The 18,572-nt window shown below is 38.5% G+C and overlaps 2 protein-coding genes across 4 annotated transcripts in view; both read right to left on the bottom strand.

Moving 5' to 3' along the window:
- Positions 1–18,572, bottom strand: part of LOC108037003 (homeotic protein antennapedia) — a 116,096-nt gene that overhangs the window by 67,692 nt on the left and 29,832 nt on the right. For all 3 annotated transcript variants that reach the window (XM_044457323.1, XM_044457324.1, XM_044457325.1), the window contains exon 2: positions 17,093–17,182. The gene's annotated coding sequence lies outside the window, so the exon portion shown is untranslated. The remainder of the gene's footprint in view (positions 1–17,092; positions 17,183–18,572) is intronic.
- LOC123037275 lies at positions 3,122–3,541 on the bottom strand. Its single transcript, XM_044457326.1, has one exon. The coding sequence runs from the start codon at positions 3,215–3,217 to the stop codon at positions 3,122–3,124; it is 96 nt and encodes a 31-aa protein (XP_044313261.1). The 5' UTR covers positions 3,218–3,541.

Raw genomic sequence — 18,572 nt, 5'->3', positions numbered from 1 at the left:
AGATGAAGTGGAGTTGGAGTGGGAGTCGAGGCTTCAGACTGGGTCCGACGGGGCCTTGGAGTCTGGGGCTTGCCCTGCCCGCGGTGATTAATCCACGGACCTCTCCCCGCTTCTCGGCCACTCCGCCAAGGTGGAAGATTCTCAACTTTAGATACTTTCGGGGTTAAGATGGCTGTGGACTCCGAGCAGCTGGCCCTGGCTTTGGCGATATTTAACCCGTGATTACAATGTTTGTAAATTTTTTCGCTGCTTTGCCTGGGCTCCTTATGAAGAGTTCGGTTTATTTTATTTATCCTGTTTTTACTCTGGGTTCACCTTGCGGGCCAATTTGTTCGAGGGACTGCTGAGAGTCTGGCAAAATTAAGCTAAATTGCTGCAACAGGCGGAGTGGAGAGCTGGGGCTTATGCTCCTGGTAGTTGAGCAATTTATTATGGCCGCAAATTGATTTTTATCTACGCTTAATCGATTGTTCCTAGGAGTGACTGGGAAATGTGCAAGAGTGGGCTCATCGAAAATTATTTATGTTAGTTCACACGTTGTTTTACACGTAATTTATTAACTCGCTTTTCTAGTGCAAACTCTCTGACCTTGGGGGCAGTGTTGGAAAATCGGTTTTCCGCCCGTCTTTGGTGTGAAGGTGATTTACAATTTATTCCGCCCCCATCCCAAACGCCCCCTTCGACGGCCATGCATGATGCGATAATTTGCGCCAGTCCGGACTGGAGCTGGCCAAAAAGATATTTATGACAGAGAAATGAGCGCCAATTGCTGCAATTACCAGCGCGTGTTTGGCCGTCGGCAATGGCGGGCCCAAACGAGTTTAGATTTAGTTAGATAGATTTAGTGTGGAGACAGGGATCGATGGGGCGGATTGGCGACTTGGACGTAGAGTGCTAGATGGAGCTAATTTGTTGAGAATTTGGGCTATTGGCGAGGAGAAATTCCGTTGAAACGAGCTTTCCAGGAAGCGTTTAAGTGGCGAAAAAGCATAGGTTTGATTATTAAATCTGGGGATCATGTGGAGTTTAAAATGCAATTAAAGATAAGTATTGAATATTCATTTTATATAAAATTTATTTTTAGCCCATCTTAGAATTACAATCTCTGATATCTCGTTTACAAATTTATGTACACTATAGTTATTAACCACTTGTTAAAGCTTAAGCTCCTCGTATTGGTTCAGCCCAAAAATTATTTATTCACTTTGAATTAAAATTGTTGTTTAAAATGAAGCTTCTGACAATTTCAGACTCAGCTAACAAATCGATACATTTTCAATATCCGCAATTGTATCATGTAAATGCGTTGAGGGGGGGAAATGTAAATTCGGGGACACGTGGAAAAGCGGAGGAACCGCAGAAAAGCCAGACCGCATCGTTGTGTTTTATATATTAATTTGCGAACAATCGAAAATCGACATGTGACACGCGTTCGCTTGGGCCCCCCCTTTTCACCCCGCCACTGTCTCATTTTTGTGTTTTTTAAATTTATGCGTTACGAATTGCATTTGCAATTTTTTCTCCCTTTTATTGTTGTTTTGCGGCTGCTCTTGTTGTAAATGCAACATCGATGAATGCGAAATGAGGGAAGCGGGAGGGAGCGAGAGGGAGATATCCGATCGACAGAGAGGGAAGACATCTTCCCTCCGTTTGTCACAAATAATAATAATAATCGAGGCAATGAGGGACCCCGAGAATCGGTCCTGTAAATGTACGGACACATATTCCGATATTCGTTTCGTTCATGTAACCGACCTGCATCTGTCGCTTCGTCCGTCTCGCTCTGTCTCGTCTTCCCTCTCCCTTGCTCTCCGCCTGGGACATATCAAAAACAATTCCAGCTCATCAGCATCATCGTTGTCAGCCCCTTTTCCCCCTATATATACTTTTTTTTTGCCTCCCCGACATTCGCACACGCCATAAATCAATGTTCGATTTTCCCAACAACAACAGGCGGGAAATTCGCAAGGAAAGAGAGGGGCAGAAGAGTGAGACGGCGACAGGCAAGGACACAGGACATTATGTTCGCGCCATGTTTAAAATTCTTTTTTTCCCGGTCTGCTGTTTTGCTTCCTTTTTTTCGCTTTTCGCTCGCCTGATTTTCAATTCTCGTTTTTGTAAATTTCTTTCTTTATTTTTTTTTGCCCTCAGCGCGTGTTGCATTTCATTTCATCTCATGCGTTACACACATTTCATTGTTGTTGCATTGCTCAATTCCATTTTCAATGTGGCAGCAGCGGTGGAAATGCATTACATTTCCTTTTTTTCGGTGACATGCGGGGCGCCACGAAAAAAAAGCAGGGCAAAACGGAAGGGGGCAGCGGCGACCGGAGGCCAGGTATTCCTATATTGCCAACCCAAGGAATATTTGTGGTAAATTGAACAGATTTCAGCTGTGCAAGACGCTCAATGGAAAATAGTTCTGAAAATAGCTCAGCGAAAGCAAGAAGTGAATGGAAAAAATAAATATACAAAATGAAAGTTTAACATACCAAGCGAAATATTTAAGCAAATAATATTTGCCGTAATAAAAATATTTTTATTGAATCCATCTTCTTGAAACAAGTAGGATGAATTTGAATTGTTTTTTTATAGTACTTAAAAATGGTATATAAAATGGTTTATCACATGTAACCAAATATAAACTAATTTTAAGCATTCAAGGAAGAAGTAAGTTATAAACTAAAAAAATTATTTTCATTATATAATTTAAGCCCATACTTATTTATAAAATTCATAATCAAATCTTTATAGTAACAATAATTCCCATGGTAAAATCAAGAGAAACGTAAACAACTTTCTCCGGGACCTCATCAAAATAATGCACTGTGACCCCAACGAATTGCGGCAAAACAAAACCAAACTGTATGTAGCCACAGAAATTATTTATACAAAGCATTTTCGACACTTGCTGAGCGGGAAACTTTCGCCCCAGCAGCTGTTTCGAAACTTTATAGAACTTTTAATAGACCTAGGAAAAAATAAACAGGAACAGAAACAGAAACTAAAGAAGTAAGATGGGCATTTTACCTGCTGTGGATTGAGCGACACTTTCCGTCGAACTGAAACCTCCGGAAAATGGATGAGTTGGGGGAAAAAAGGAACTGAGTTCAATTTTCGGCTATTTGCGATACTTTTTCCGCTTAGTAGACGGCCGTAATTTTCGCTTTTCGAGGATAATCGTGGACAGTAGCTCGAAGGGAGTTATGGGGCACATGTTCGCTCGATACGGCCGGAGGGGGGTGAAGACGCGGAGGGGGGCGGGATGGGACTCAGATCCATTGGCCGTGTCAGCCGCACATTTGGCTAAAATCAGTCGGACACTCTGTTTATGCTAATTTTTCGCAATGGCCAAAACTCATTTGCCGACGGAAAATGATTCGAAGATACTTTATCGCTTTTTTGCCACGTTTTTCTCCGGAAAATTATTGCGCTCGAATCTCTCTCGACTCGACGCTGCGAAATTGCCAACTAGAGATGCCTCCAGTTTTGTTGGCCGCCTTAGGAGCCAAACCAAAACACAAAAGTATTTTCCGTATTTTCCGCACTTTCTGCTGCTCTTTTCCATCGGCTTCTTCCTCTTGTTTGGGAGCGTTTTGGCTGGCGCTCGAAAATGCTTAACAGAAGCCCCAAAATGACAACAAAGGGGCGGTAGGAAAAGTGGGGTTCAATCAAGGCGTAATAAATTATTTTTCTTAAGAGAACGGCATCGGGGTCAAGAAAGAGAGAGAGAGATAAAGAGCAGGAGTAGCCACATAATAATAACGCAATTTTCAACTAGCAATAAACTTTTGGTAAATGACTTCATTGCTGTGGCAACTATAACTTTATGGCTCTTTGATAGCTCCCCATTCCCTGTTAATTCAATCCCGATTCTCTTAGAGATTCTCGCCATGCGCAGTTAAAAGAGAAACTCTCTGTTTCTCTGACACCCCCTACAAAATACCACCATCCTCAGCAATCTCCATGAAACTGTCGAAAAGTGGAGGGACCAAAAAAACCAAAAACAATCAAAACCAGAACAATAACAACCCGTACTATGGGGGCCAATGGGCATTCGATTGGGGAAATATATCCCTTATTTGGAATAGTTACAAATATATGTTAAATACTTGAATTCAAATCGTTAGACATTAGTTTTGAAAGTATTTAGCATCGCATAAACCTAAAAAATAAGTCTAAGCAATATTTGGCCTAATAGAAAGACTAAAAAACGTAGGCTTATCCTAACGTTAATATTCCCACAAACTTAGGTTACTTTGTTTTCTGAGTGTAGCGTAACGAGCGTTTTACAAATTTTCAGCTTTAATATTTCGATGCAGTCAAGTATTTTCTAATCCCTATTATCATGATATTCGGTAGAATTGCTATTAAATAAAAATCGTTTCTTAACGATAGCTTCCCTTTCGCCATCTCAAGTGCTTTCAAAAATCCATTTGATCCCATTGTCGCGCTGGGAGATTGTCATCGTCACCATGGCCATCATCATCCGCACATTTATTTGGCTTGGGAGTGTGCTGCATGTAAAGGCAGCTAATAAAATTAAAATGCCATATTTCAGCCGTTGATAACAATAAGTGCGCTCAAGTTGCCCCTCGGATGCTGCCTCATCCTTTGCCTCTTTGCCCCTGCGATCATTCCTTACTTTGCTGCTGCGTCTGGCAAGTAGGAAATTATTTTTTGGCACGAACGCACGAACGTGCGGCCTTGCCACAGAGTGTGGAGTCCCGAAATGAGGGGTACAACTTTGGGGGGGCAAGGATATGACAAAGCATTTGAGCTATGAAAAAAATACCTGTAGAAAAACAGCCTGCAAGGAATTTTCGTAGATATTGATTTTGGTGTCAACGCCGACGGCGCAATTCTCTCAACCGAAAATTATGAAAATTGAAAATAGACTTATGGAAGGGGCTGCCTGAAGTTTTTCTAATTTCCCAGACAAGTGCGATAAGCAATCTAGCTAGACAGGAGGAAATGATTTATGCGGACTTGATTTTTATTATTGATTATCAACAAAAGACAGGGGAAATTTAAAGTTGCACTGAAAGTATAATCAGTTTTAAGTCTACAGGTGGGAAATTAATATTATGTAAGTTAAATTTAATTTTAAATGTTGTATTTATCCTTGATACGTGAGTTTGATTATTGCTTGTTATTTTGGTTACATAATTTAGGGAAGTCAATAAAAATTGTTTTCTGTGTGTCAATCCAGCCGACAGATTTAGTATCTTTATGGCTAATCTATTAATGTGCCTATTTATTTTTTTGAGTCTAAAATATTAGATCATATCCCTCCATATATTTTTGCCTTCAGTCTTGGCTTGTAATTAAATTAAAATTCCTTTAACATGACAAGCCGGGAAAACAGTCACACATACACTGGCAGAAAGGAGTCAACAACAGGCGGCCATGTCCTGGTAATGAAAATCCTGTGTGTATGTGTGTGTGTTGACTGCATCTCTTGAGCTCGTTTTGTGCAAACTAAGACACGTTGTCAGCATTCATGTCACTGAAAGAGAGAGGTAGCCGACGTGAAAGAGAGGGGACGAGTGGGCGGAAGAGAGAGGGGGTCCTTTCAAGTGGCTTTTGCATGCTGGCCAAAAGATTTTTCATTAAAATTTTCCCTTCTATCGCCTAATAGTTTTTCTTTAGCCAGAGACATTCTGCATTGTAAGTGAAAAAATTTAGCATTTTCCCCCTTTTTGTAGGGGGTGTGAATGTCACAATTCGGAAACACGAAAATGTTTAAGTTTTGGCTTTTGGGCGATTAAATTTTACTTTTTGTGGCAAAAACTTTAAAATTTAATTTGAATTTGACATTTTGTTGTGTGTAGTTTCACAGAAACTGGGACGATTTAAGCTGTAAAGAAAATTCGAAATTTCGTTATGCGGGTCACAATAATCAATAATTGTATTTCATAAAAAATTAATTAGTCATAACAAAGACCTAAATCGACCTATCCTAAATAAGAAAAAGAGTTAATGAAACTCACAAATGTTAAGCATACTATAAATAATACAATATGTTATTAGTTAGCCCTCACCAAATTCTCTAATTTACTAGACGCAATATTTTGGCAGATGTTTACCGAAGCAGCCTAAATCAACCCAAATCGCTTACAATTTTTAACATTTAATTAAAATTTCACCATTTTTTTGCAACTTTTTCCAATCAAAAGCCGCACGCGTTGAAATGCCCTCCCCCTTCCGAATTTTTGTAATGGACTTCGCAGCGTTTGGACAGCGTTTAAAGATCGCACTCGCATTTATCGTTGAGGGCGAAAGCTTCATGATGAGGCTTCAATCCGGCCAGACGCCACCCCCAAATGGATAAGGGTTAGGGGAGTGGAGGGGCAGCCGGTCCGGGGGGAAACACAAAAATCTTTTTACGTCAGTTCTGCTTGTCTTGTTGCCTGGCATTTTCTTGCGTTGTTACCTTCGGAGCGGGAACAGTGCGAAATGCTTGGTTGCGTTGTTGCCCCGACTCACCCGCTCCACCTCACCCCCTTCTCTCAGTTACTACCGCCCACCGCCCCACCTCCTTTAAGTGCTGCCCAGTTGGCTAATTTTTGGCTACTTCATACCAAATTGTATAGGTATTTTACGTTCTAGCTCAAAAAATCTTACATTCATTTACTTTAGGAATCCTTTGACAATAATTTGTATTATTATTGATTAAGACTAACACTGGAAGTGGGTTCATAATTATGATAAAATTGTTCAAAAATTGTATTAATTTTTTTTTTTAACTCAACAGTTGGATAAGTAAGTAATTGCAAAACCCAAATATAAATTAATAGATGGTGAAAATAATAGTAAATTAAAGTTAAACATAGTTTTTTTTATCTAAATTATTATTATATTTGAATAATAATGGAAATGTTTGTCTAATTTTTCAAAATGTATGGCTTTCCCTGGAAGTAAACATAATTTGATCTTTCTGATTATATGATTTTTTTAATTTTTTGATTTAGCTATATTCTGTAAATTATTGTTAACAACACTGCCTCCGTTCCGTCTGTGACTCGCCGGCAATTTCCTTTAGCGCAGAAAATACAACGAAAGCGGAGCGAAAAGTTTTTGCGAAAAACGTTAAACGCAATTGTCCGTCCCTCCGTTCGTCCGTCCGCCCCCTTGTGTCTGTCTCCCTCGCTCTCCGTCCGTCCGCCGCTCTCTGTCTCTCTCTGTCTGTCTGTCTGGCCTGGTTCATCCTTCCGCTTACCGCCGCCCGACTTCCACTTCCCACCTTCCGATTCCCGGTGCCCGATTCCCGCCCCTCGGGCAGTTTAGTATATAACAAGTCAGCGTCAGCTGCTCCTTTCCGCTCCGCCCGCTACTGTTCCTATAAGCATGGCCATGGGTATAGCCATTGCTACTGCTGCCACTTTGTCGGCTGCCTCGAATACTTCCATGTTCATTTTACAAGTAAAACGGAAATGACAGTTCCGCAGCGACTCGAACATCTTTCGCTCCTCCGCTTCTCACGTCTGGTTCCTCCGGTTCCCTGCCATGGAAAGTGAAAGAAACCTTTCCGCATAATAGTCTGTCAAAGTGCTCGAGTTGCTCCTGTGACGCGCAGTTCGCCACTCTCGAGCACTTAGCACTTGACAATCCGCAGAAGGAATGCAGAGATAGAGGGATACGGAAGTATAGAAAGATGAAAAGATTCGAGTATACATCCATGGATCTCTGGGATCCTGAAAAATCATTTATTCTAAATTTAACACTATATCTCTCAATGGATTGAAGCTTAAACATTCTACAAAATTCCGAAAGTACATTTTTTTTTTAAGGATTAATTTTAAACATAAATTTACTTGAAACATAATTTTTAAGGTTTTTTTTTAATACCTACCCATTGCTATTCATATGGAAATGTACTAAAATTACAAACTATATATCTATATTTGAATTAAAAGTTCAAATTGGGAACATTTATTCTAAAATAAAATATGCTTTATGTTTCCGTTTGCATAGCAAATTTTATATCAATCGGTCGAATATTTTAATCACAAGAGTCTTATGGCTTCTGCACTATTCTTCTCAGTTGGTAACCAGAAAGTATGCAATGATTTTTGTTAGCTAAAAACCTGTTCTTTTAATGATCAGGCATTCAACTACTACTTTAACCCATGTTTATAAAATTTAGTCCCCTTTATACTTTTCCCCCAACCCCTTGAGTTACTTGAACTAATTTTCTAATTATGAGTCCAGAGCACAGAAACCATGTCAGCCGTCCATTGCTTTCTCGCTCACTCACTCGCTGACTGATTTATGGCCGCTGCTGGAAAAATGTCAAAATATTTGTTGGCCAGTCTCCGAAGAAAACCTCGCTCCCCTCCCGTTGATGATTTTCCCCCGCCAGTTTATAGACTTGCCTACGCAATATCGAACTTATCCAAATCACTTGGCAAACTTTGCCCTCTTTCTTCGTGCCCCTCAACTGCTGCTCCTCCTTCTTGTTCTTATTCCTTCTATTGTTTGTTCTGAATTTGATTTATTTATTTATTGTTGGCTCTCGTTTTGTATTCGCTAATCGCCAGTGGAGCGACTGATTAGCGTAATTTTCCGGCTGCTGAGCGTTTGGATTGCTGCCTTCGATATTAATACAAAAGTTAGGGGATCTTTTTGCATTATTATTCTGGAAACTTTGCTGATACGGAATACAATTTCCAACTATAAATTGTCAATAGAAACAAATAGAAAATGACAAGCGGTAAGAATTTCTTACATATTGGAGTGGCTTTAAAAATGACAAAATTAATTTAAAAAGGTTTTATTCATTATTTTTCTTGTTTTTTTCTTTTTTTGAAATCGCTCTAAAAGAATTGTTTAAAAAAACTAGTCGAAAATTTGGGATTCAACTCATATGTATATATTTTAAAGCTTTAATAGTTTAGACACAAAATGAAAAATATAAATATAAATATAAAAATTAAAATTAGGAATCATTAATAAAACGGATCTAGTACTTTATTTTACAATAAATTTGTGAGGCTTTAAAAAAGTCAACGCCTTTAAATGGTTTTCGATAGACATGATAAGGCACTTTATACCGAATGCCCACTGTAAACACTTCTGCCATCTTCCCGCCACTGAAAGGCACCCACACATGTTGCTCCACTTTTCTGAGCCGCTTCTTTGTGCGAGCGAGACAGCAAAAGCGCGAGTGAGATGGAATGTGTTTATATGCTAAGACATTCCCAGAGGCAAGACCAAAAAATACTTTTGGGGCAACGGCGATGCGATGTCAAGTTCCAAGTAATTTGCAAGAGCCTGACACTTTTCTGTTTCTGTAGTTTTGCGACTTTGATTTATGTGCCATCGTCAAAATACAAATACAAAGGGGGACTGAAGGGGCGGCATATGTGACTCAAGTCTGCCTCGAATTGTGGGCGTGGCATCTCATCAGAGTTTGAAGGTCAAACTTGTTACCCGCCGAGAAAACAATTTTCTATTTCCGCAGTCGCCGTTTCGGTCTTGTGACACATGCAAAACCCAACCAAAAAAAAAGGAAAAAATAAAAGGTGTCAACCCAAAAGCTCCACAAAACTATGAATAAAGTCACAAACACACACGATAAAAAGTGCAAAAGAAAAGGAAGAAGCGGAGATGAAACAAAAGTCCATGTTATTCTACCGAAAAAGTCAAAAAGTCAACTTCACATGCCCTAAAAGTCGCACAAAAATAATCCCAAAAAGTTTTTGCGCTCAAAAACATGAAAAACGTTGAACACAGTGACATGGGCTGAGGGGAGAGGGGGTTTCCAGAGGGGGAGGCTCACCAGGGATGAGTGAAAGAGAACGCAGACGTTGATCACAAAAAGGAAAATGTCAAAGTTCTTCTTTTGCGGTCTTCGAGGTTCTTTAAATGTTCCCGGTAACAATTTTTGTTCAGTTTCTTCGACTTCTGTTTTTTTTTTTTGGGGGGACTTAGGTTTCGTATTCTTGGAACCGGCGACAAGGGAATTTCGCACAGAGGAACGTTTTTTTAGGACTACTTGGAGTACAGTGGCCTCTCAAACATTAAATCTTTCGGATTCAAAATACTTATTTAGAACTATAATATACTGACATATACTAGAATATAATCTGTTACTATAAGACCTTTTTAAAAATGCAGCTAACCACTTTTTGACAATAAATAATTTATTTATATTAAATTACTACAATAAAATTATTTATCTATCACCATACTTAAGGAAGAATTGAATCCGATTAAGTTAAGCAGAGCAATAAAAACATTAGCGTAGTAATAAAAAAGTAATCAACACTAATTTAAACATGTTAACCAACAATGCGTCAAAAATTAATTAATTCTTTAGGATTCTAGGGTCTAATGTAACTTTTACTAAGGCTTCATGTAGGTGGATCACAATTACAAGTTATAAATAATCGCATCAAGCCAAACCTTTTTTAATTACTAAATATTCCAAATTCCAATAACACTTTATTTTGTGGCATGTTTTTTGCAACTGATTTAACCAACTTCATATATTTTCCTACCATTTTGCTTAACTTTAGGTTAATTTCTGGCGCTGCTGGTTCTTCGCCTGTTATGTATTTCTACTGGTTTTTTTGTTGTTGTCACGCTTCTGTTAACATGAAAAGGAAGTGCACGTCAAAGCTTAGACACAAACTACGAAGCGTAAAGGTGCAAGTGAAGCCAAAATAACAACATTCATTGCAATTGCCACCCAGCAAAGTGAACAGCAGCAGAGAAAAAACCCCAACGTGGAGAAGAAACCCCGGCAATAATAATAACAATGGATTAAAGGGCATCCGAAGCCAGCAATGCGTGCCAGCGAGAATTTGTTGAACAATTTCGCCAAGAGAAACCGAACGAGAAAAAAGCGCGGCTTGCATAAATGAATAAATGACTGCCAAATGAAAAGGGAAAACTAAATGGAAAACAAGGGGGTGAAAAGTGGAGAACGCAAAAGCACAAATTACTAACAATTAAATGGCGAACAAAGTAAGCCAAGCTGAGCCAAGCCGCAATTATCACATCACTGGCTAACTGAAGACCCCTGAAAATCCCCCTGAAAGCCCCACGAAAAAAAAGAGGAAAGCCAACTCTAATTTATGAACTGAAGCAGAAGTAGGAGGCGATGCACAGTGGAATTTCGGTATTTCTCTGCTCGTTTTTTTCGCTCCAGTCTTTTCACTCTACTTTCGAACCGTCTTCAAGGTGAACAGCGATTTGTAAAGATGCAGCGATAAACAGGTAATAAAGAAGCGGAGGAAAGGAACGGCCATAAAAAAGTTGTAGGCCTAACAGGTGCTAACTGTCCGCGCGGCAAATTTTCAGGGAAGCAAAGTAATAACCATAATAACCCAAGGCCTAGGCGGTTTTGTTCTAACCCACCCCTTCAGAGTAACCGTTTTTTTTTATCCAACCAAATTGACAACGATCCAATTTCATAATGAAAATTTTTGCCGCTGTCAGCCTTCAATTGAATGGGATATAAGAAGCGAACAAAAATACAAAAAAAATCAACAACAAGACGGCAAAAGTTTTGCAAGCAAAAATAGTCCAGGGAAGGGATGTAGAAGCCCCCATGAAGAAATCCAGCTGACAGGCCAGAGAAAAAGAGATAGCGCCAGGGAAAGAGTGGGTTCGAAGGGGGTTTCTCCCCCATCTGTGTTTGTTTTTGGTCTTCCCTCCTTTCTTTTCTTTTTTTGTATAGTTATATCGAGTAAACGAAAAACAAAAACTTTTTTCCACTTGAGTAACTTAAGTGCCAATTCCATCCAAAAAAAGAAAGACACGAGAAGACAGCTACGAAAACCAAAGCCAGCTAAAGTTGAATTAAAGAAGCGCAAGAACAATGTTTGGCAATTGGTGAAATAAGGCAACTGAACTTGGCGTCCAAGGGTGTGCATTAAATTGATGTGAGAATCGATTGAGAGCCAAATGAAAGGCTGCTTAATGAATCTGATTGGTAAAAATTAATGTGCGGTATATGAGAGTATTTAAATATGTATAAATTGTATACATTTTTGAAGATTTTTTATACTTTTGTATTTGTTTAGCAGAGATTAAAAACAAATGTTTGTGGGTTTAATATCTTGAAAAATTAAAAAATGCAACTTTATGTTATTGACTTTGCTGCATTTAAAATACATATTTATACATTTAGTTTCCAATTCAACTAAAAACTAATTATATTTCTGAGACTATGTTAAAATATAAAAATTTGTATTGTCTAATCACAAATTTTATTTAATAGTTTTAAGATTAATGTGTACCAATTTAAGCTAATCAGTAATTTTAATCAATTTGGTAAAAATCATAAAGAAAATTCCCTGGGTTTTTATTTGCTGAATTGCCGTCGGTGATTTCATCAGGTAGTAAAACTTAATGCAATACAAAATGATAAGAACTGGAAAGTCAGGCGATTGATTTCAGAAAATGACTAATTTATTTATGACGAAGTTTAGCTTCAAAACATTTATCGACATATTCCTGTTCTTCAAAGGAAATTATGAATAATGGCTGCGCGATTCAATTTGCAAAAAACCCAAAAAACGGAAGGCACTCACACTCATGCACACTCATTCACACACAAACACACCACACTACAACAATAGAGGCGGCCATGATTTGCCGTCGGCTATTTCCAAAAATCCTCGATTTCAACCATTACGGAGCGGAGTTCAAAGTGAAGAGTGAAGAATTCGAGTGGCGGATGCCAAATGGCAAACGCAGAGAGAAACTCTTATGCCCACACCCTCTTCACAAAAAACTGGACTAACAGCTGCGCTAAGAGAGTCCTCTCTTATCCTGTTCTTCCACTTACAGAGAGTCACATAAGTATTCGTTCACTCACAAATAACTATTATTTAGTGAAAAGCATTATTTAAATTTAAAAAAAAACAATATAAGTTAATCACAAAAACTGATTAGGTGTGTTCTTTTTTTCATAAGCTTTGGTTTTTTGTTATTTTCCTTTAAATGATTAAGATTTTATTAAAATAATAATCTTTCAAGTTTAGTTCTGCCTATTATTTAATTTATATTTAGCTAATCTTCGAAAAATATTAATCGTATCTATTTGGAACTGTGTAGCAGTCTTATTTTGACTTACCAAATGTGCTCAAATAAAAATTTGGAAAAAAAATTTTGAGGAACAAATTTTCCAACTACGTATCTAAGTTCGTTTCAGAACTCATATTCCTTAGCACGGAATCGACCTTATGATTGATCAATGACATTTTTGCACTTCAGGTTTTATAGGGACTGACGGCCAACATTTCCTGGAAATCGGCTCCGGAATCCAATAAGTTTATTTTAAAGAAAAATTATTATTTGCTCCCAGAAATCAAAACTCCGGTTTATAATAATACACAACTTTCTTGATTTGCAAATGCATATTAAATTAAGAATTATATTTTTCTATAAACATTCTTTGCTTTTCACCGACTACTCTTGTGACTCACTGTATGAGCATCGCACAGCTGTTGCGGTAGTTTGGCGCCAAAAATAAAACTCTCTCACTGGAAGTAAAGAGAAAATTTAAGCACCGACTGGAAATGCCTTTGAGTTCCAGTTAGGACCAACATTTTGCATTTGTACTTTGTTTTTCCCCTTGCCTTTGCTTTTTTCCTCAATTTTAATCGAAGTTTAATTCCATTGCCAAATCGAACGATACCGATAACTGCCCTCGGCTGACTCGCATATTGATCGAGTGTTTTAAGTCAATATTAACATAAATTCTCCGCTGCCGTATTTGTGGCACGCAACATAAAACTTTCGATCATTTAAGGCAACAGACAAGAATTAGATTTGGCTTTGGTTATTTTCGTCAAATGCCCATTCGCACGTTTGACCCCCTTCAAGGCAATAGCTTTTGGCCAAACAATCGTAACGGGGTTGGGCTAACAATCGAATTATTTTCGCAACACTGCAAGAAATTCAAGTTGATTTCATGTAGCTATTTTTTCAGGTAATATAAATTATATTGTAATTTCTAAGGTTAAGAAAAATTCTAGAACTTAATTTATTGTATTAAAATGTTCGGTGATTAATGTGTATTTAAAAAAATAATAAATATTGAAAAATCACACTGATCTCTGCTAATCTTATCCTCATGCATTTTCCATGGACTCTGACCACCTAATTGTACCAAAACAAAACACCCCTAAGGACTTTGAAAACATTTCAAACCCATTTCCAATCAAAGTAAAACCGTGAAACCACTCAAATCGAGCCCCATAACGAAGACCTTCGCATTCCTACGCATCCGCTCCAGTATCTCAGTTTCTGTTGCTGTTTCTGTCCCCTGTCAGTTGGTTAAGATATCGATATGTATATAGCCCCAGTCCCATATCGATTTCAAATTGGAAGTCCCAACTCGCACGGCTGGCGAAACAGAAACAGAAAATAATTAAGTTCTCAAAAGATAAAAATCATGTTAGCCGCAGATCAATTAGTTGATTTTTACCATAACCCAGGCATATATCAATTTTAGTTCTCCTCCTCCACCGCCTCTTCTTCTTCTGCATCTTCTACGACTACGTGTTCTGCCGGAGGTGACGCCCCCACCACCTCCGCCCGCCGCCCACCTCTCCTCCCATCACCACCCCCACCCCAAAAAAAAGTGGTCCGCTTAGTGCATAAATTTACATATGAGAATGTCTGGAAATGCTTTTTGAAGGCTGTTGAAATGTTGCTGCAGCGGGGGTTCAGTGGGTTAGGGGGGTTAAGTGGCGGGGGAGGGTGGCAGAGGTTTATCCGTGGATGTAGCACCTGCTTTTTGGCCTGGAGCAAGACACTCGAGAGGCCAAGAAGGAGCCTCGAATGGAGGCTGATACTGGACATGCACATGCTCGGACGTCAGTAACTCATTTATCGCTTAACTGGAGTTGCCCCTCGCGACTCCTTTTTGCCAGACCTAACTTTTGCACGGTAAAAAATATAGACATTAAGTTATAAACTCTCGTTAGCATCTGTTTTGTTTACTTATCTTAAAGCAAAATTGCATTTATGTTACATAGTCATATTGACATATTCGTATATTGGAATATATCTCTGCGGGATTTCTCAAACCAATTTTTATGGGTGTACTTTTTGACCAAAAGAACCAAATTTATATCTTCCTTTAGTGTGCCCTAATTTCCTACAGCAAGGTCACACTGATGAACTTCGTTTTAAATTAAATTACCAACTACCTCACTTTCATAGCAAAAACATTTAAAATTGTTTTTCCCTGTGTGCTATCATTTTCTGTTTCGATTTCACTGGTCTTATTTTATTTTATTTTGACAACGAATTTGCATGCGCTGGAAATTGTGTTTTGAGGCTTGTTAATTTTGACTAAAGTCGCTGCAGTTACGTGCTGCGTTCAGTTCTGTTCCCAATCCAAATCCCAGATCCCAGAGTCGCGGCCCATTGCGTGACTGACCCAACCTGAGAGACTTACGCATGCGCGCGCTTACAAACGCCAAACTGAGTTTCACAAAAAGAGGCAGCAAAAAAATTCAGAAAAAACACAAACTGGTAAAAACAGCAAACAAAAAAAGACTGGCAGGGAAAAACAAGTAAAATGTGAAACAAGAACCAAAACAAAGTGTTCGATGTTTCCGTTTCAAATTCTGTGGAAGAAGACATTTGCTAAGGCCCCAAAGTCTCGGGGTCTGTTCCATTGTGGGACCCAACCTGTGGGACAGTGGGACCTCGGGACGGAGACAATTGGCGCGCAAACAATTGTTCGGTTCGTTCTTTGGTTTTGCTTTGGTCTTTGCTCGTTGGACATACGAAAAAATAAGAACAAGTTCGGTATTTTGCTTTAAAGCACAGCTAAACTGGGAAGAACGGTCAGACAGTGAAGTTGGTCTAAGACAGTGGGTTGAACTAGAAAATTCGTGGTGTAATTTAAGATCAATGCTCAGTTCAATGAAAATATTGCTAGGAAAAGTTATTTTAATAAAAATCAATGAAAATAATGAAAGAACTTTATTATATGCTTATGTTGATTTATTGTTGAAAATAAAACATCATCATTTCAATTATGATTTTATTGGTTTCGATCTAAGTTATTCTTATTCATGCCTCGGAATTATAAAATATGTATAATTTTATCTGGTTCAATAAAATGCTAATTCTACCAACAAAATCCACTGCCACGCCCACTGTGCCCACCCCGCCTCCCAGCCAACTGGGCGATTGTGGCGCAGATAAAAGAAAGGCACTTGAGCATTACAACGGCGAAGGCAGGCAGAGCATGCTCTCCAGTTCCTCCAAACAGCCAAGATTTCGTTTTGGGATGAGCCCACAAACAGCAAAAAAGAAAAAATCGGCGGAAAAAGTGCAAGGGAATTAACAATTCATTTTATTGTTAAGTATGCGGTCGGCCGGACCCACAAATGGGGAGTTCGGGGAGTCGTCCCAGCCTCTTTTTTAGACCATCTTGTTAGGCCCTGTCTGCAGACTTGCTTGCGCTTCGTTTTCCCCAGCTGGAGCATCCTTCCTCATAGTTAATAATGCGATAATTTCATTTTCATTCAAAGCAAATCGAAGGCAGCAACAACAAAGGGGCAAGAAAAGCAACAGCTACCGGATTACGAGCCATAAAAAAGGAATAAATAAAAAAGGAGGGAGCTTGTTGCTGGATTTCTTAGCGTGTTGCGGCAACATGTTGCTCGGGCGTCTTTTTTTTGTTTTCGGTTTTTGGGGTTGGAGAAAAAACCTGATGCATGCGCAAAATTTAAATTATGTTGTTTTGTCGCATGTTTCTCTCTTCTTCTTTTGGCTGCGCTTTGTCGTTGTTAGTCCTTCTTTTTCTTATTTTAGTTCTTAAAGCATTATCAATGAATAAATGAAAATGTCTTTTGTCCAGGGAAAATTGTTGTTGCCGCAGATGTTGGCATGCAACTGCAGAACGCTTAACATCTTCTTTAAGTCGCTGTTTTATGTCACAGCCAACTGTCATTTGTACATTGAATTGCGGTCTCCTCTTTTCTTCGTTCCCCGGCGATATGTTCGATTTGCATAAAATCACAGGAAGCACTTAGGATTAATAGCGAGCGCCCCGAGTGTCGTCGTGGGTTAAACATTTGTGTAACGAAAATTGATTCAATTTGGTGCTTACCTTTTTCGACGCGAAGCTAAATTCTCGTAATCCATGTAAGTAATCCACCTTTGTTATCCATTTACAGCTGGGTTAATCCAAAAAATTGCACTGAAAAGGAGAGCAAAATGCAATTTAAATTGTTTGCCAGGAAAATTAGCGCCTCGTTTTTTTTTTTGTTGCCGCCATCTGTGGGCTGGTGGCTGAAGCACACATGTAAAATGTTTAGGCGGTGAAATTTTATGAACTTTTCCAAAGCTACAGAGATATGAGTTTTTCAATAAATTTTTTAATTGGATTACTTAATTTTTTAAATTTGTTTTCAATTAAATTAATTAAACAATTTATTCGATAGAAATAATATGATCAAAAGACTCTTTCACAATAATAGTTACAATCAGATATTAAAAAAAAATATTAAAATCTATACTAATATAAGAACAGACTTGTTTATCTAATAAGTTAATACATATAATACAAAGGCGGCAGAACTATTTATTTATCAAATTCAATTAAGCTTAAAAGAAATATCTATCCCACAGCAATTATTTCGATCAGCAGATGAAAAAAGACAAAAGTTTCTTCCGTACCGTTGCCAACTTTTGACATTTTCCCACCTTTTAATGTCACCGAGTCGGTTCGCATACGGAACCCAGAAAAAAAACAGGAATCGAAGGCAAACAGTGATCTCAGCGCAGCAAAAAGATCACTAACAGCCAAAACACCAAGAACAACAAGGAAGCTGGCCATGGCCAAAAGAGCCAAAGACCAAGTGGCAGACTGTCAGGTTCAAATTCAGTTTAAGTTTGGGCTCCAGGTTCAGATTCAGGCTCGACTCGGAGCTGCTGTCATATCCTTTTGCGGTAAGCGACTGGAAAAAAAGGCTGGAGAGGGGAAGGGAGGAGGAGGAGCGGATATTTGAGACCGCTTCTCATTCATTTGCGCCAAATGTCATTATTGTTGCTCGTTTGTTGTTGCCCCCTTTGTGGCCGCTGCTGCCACTTTTTGTGGCATCTTCGGGTCTTTTGTAAAACTCCCTCGTTAAACAGATTATTTTCACACCCGACTTCGGTGCTTGGCTGCTGCCAATTTGGTAAGTGAATTGAATGGAATGGCCCAGAGTCTGGAGTGCAGTTCACTCCTTGCAGGCGTTAATAATGCGATTTCAATGCAGTTGCTTGCACTGCTAATAAAAATATGTAGCTTTTCGTTTGAAAATAATATTATTGAAATAGTACTTAAATTCATTTTTATGTTATAGCTCCTAGAAGTTTGTATTAATATAATAAATATAGTAAATTTCAGTTGACAGCGCGCAATTCATAATCAAACTAAATAACAACAATTATTTTGTATTGATTTTTAAAAAACTTATTTATCATATTTTTTAAATTAAATAATACTTTCAACCATTTTATGGAATAATTAACTTATTTTATTTAGTATGTTATGTTCTTTTGATTCAAATCATAATTTTAAACTAATGCTGATAAAATTCAAA

Source organism: Drosophila rhopaloa, unplaced genomic scaffold (genome assembly GCF_018152115.1).
Source record: "Drosophila rhopaloa isolate 14029-0021.01 unplaced genomic scaffold, ASM1815211v1 contig_155, whole genome shotgun sequence".
Lineage (NCBI taxonomy): Eukaryota > Metazoa > Arthropoda > Insecta > Diptera > Drosophilidae > Drosophila > Drosophila rhopaloa.
This window is presented reverse-complemented; position numbering and strand designations above follow the sequence as displayed.

Coding starts and splice junctions, on each gene's coding strand:
- LOC123037275 (XM_044457326.1), bottom strand. CDS start 3,217: ATGTGCCCCATAACTCCCTTCGAGCTACTGTCCACGATTATCCTCGAA.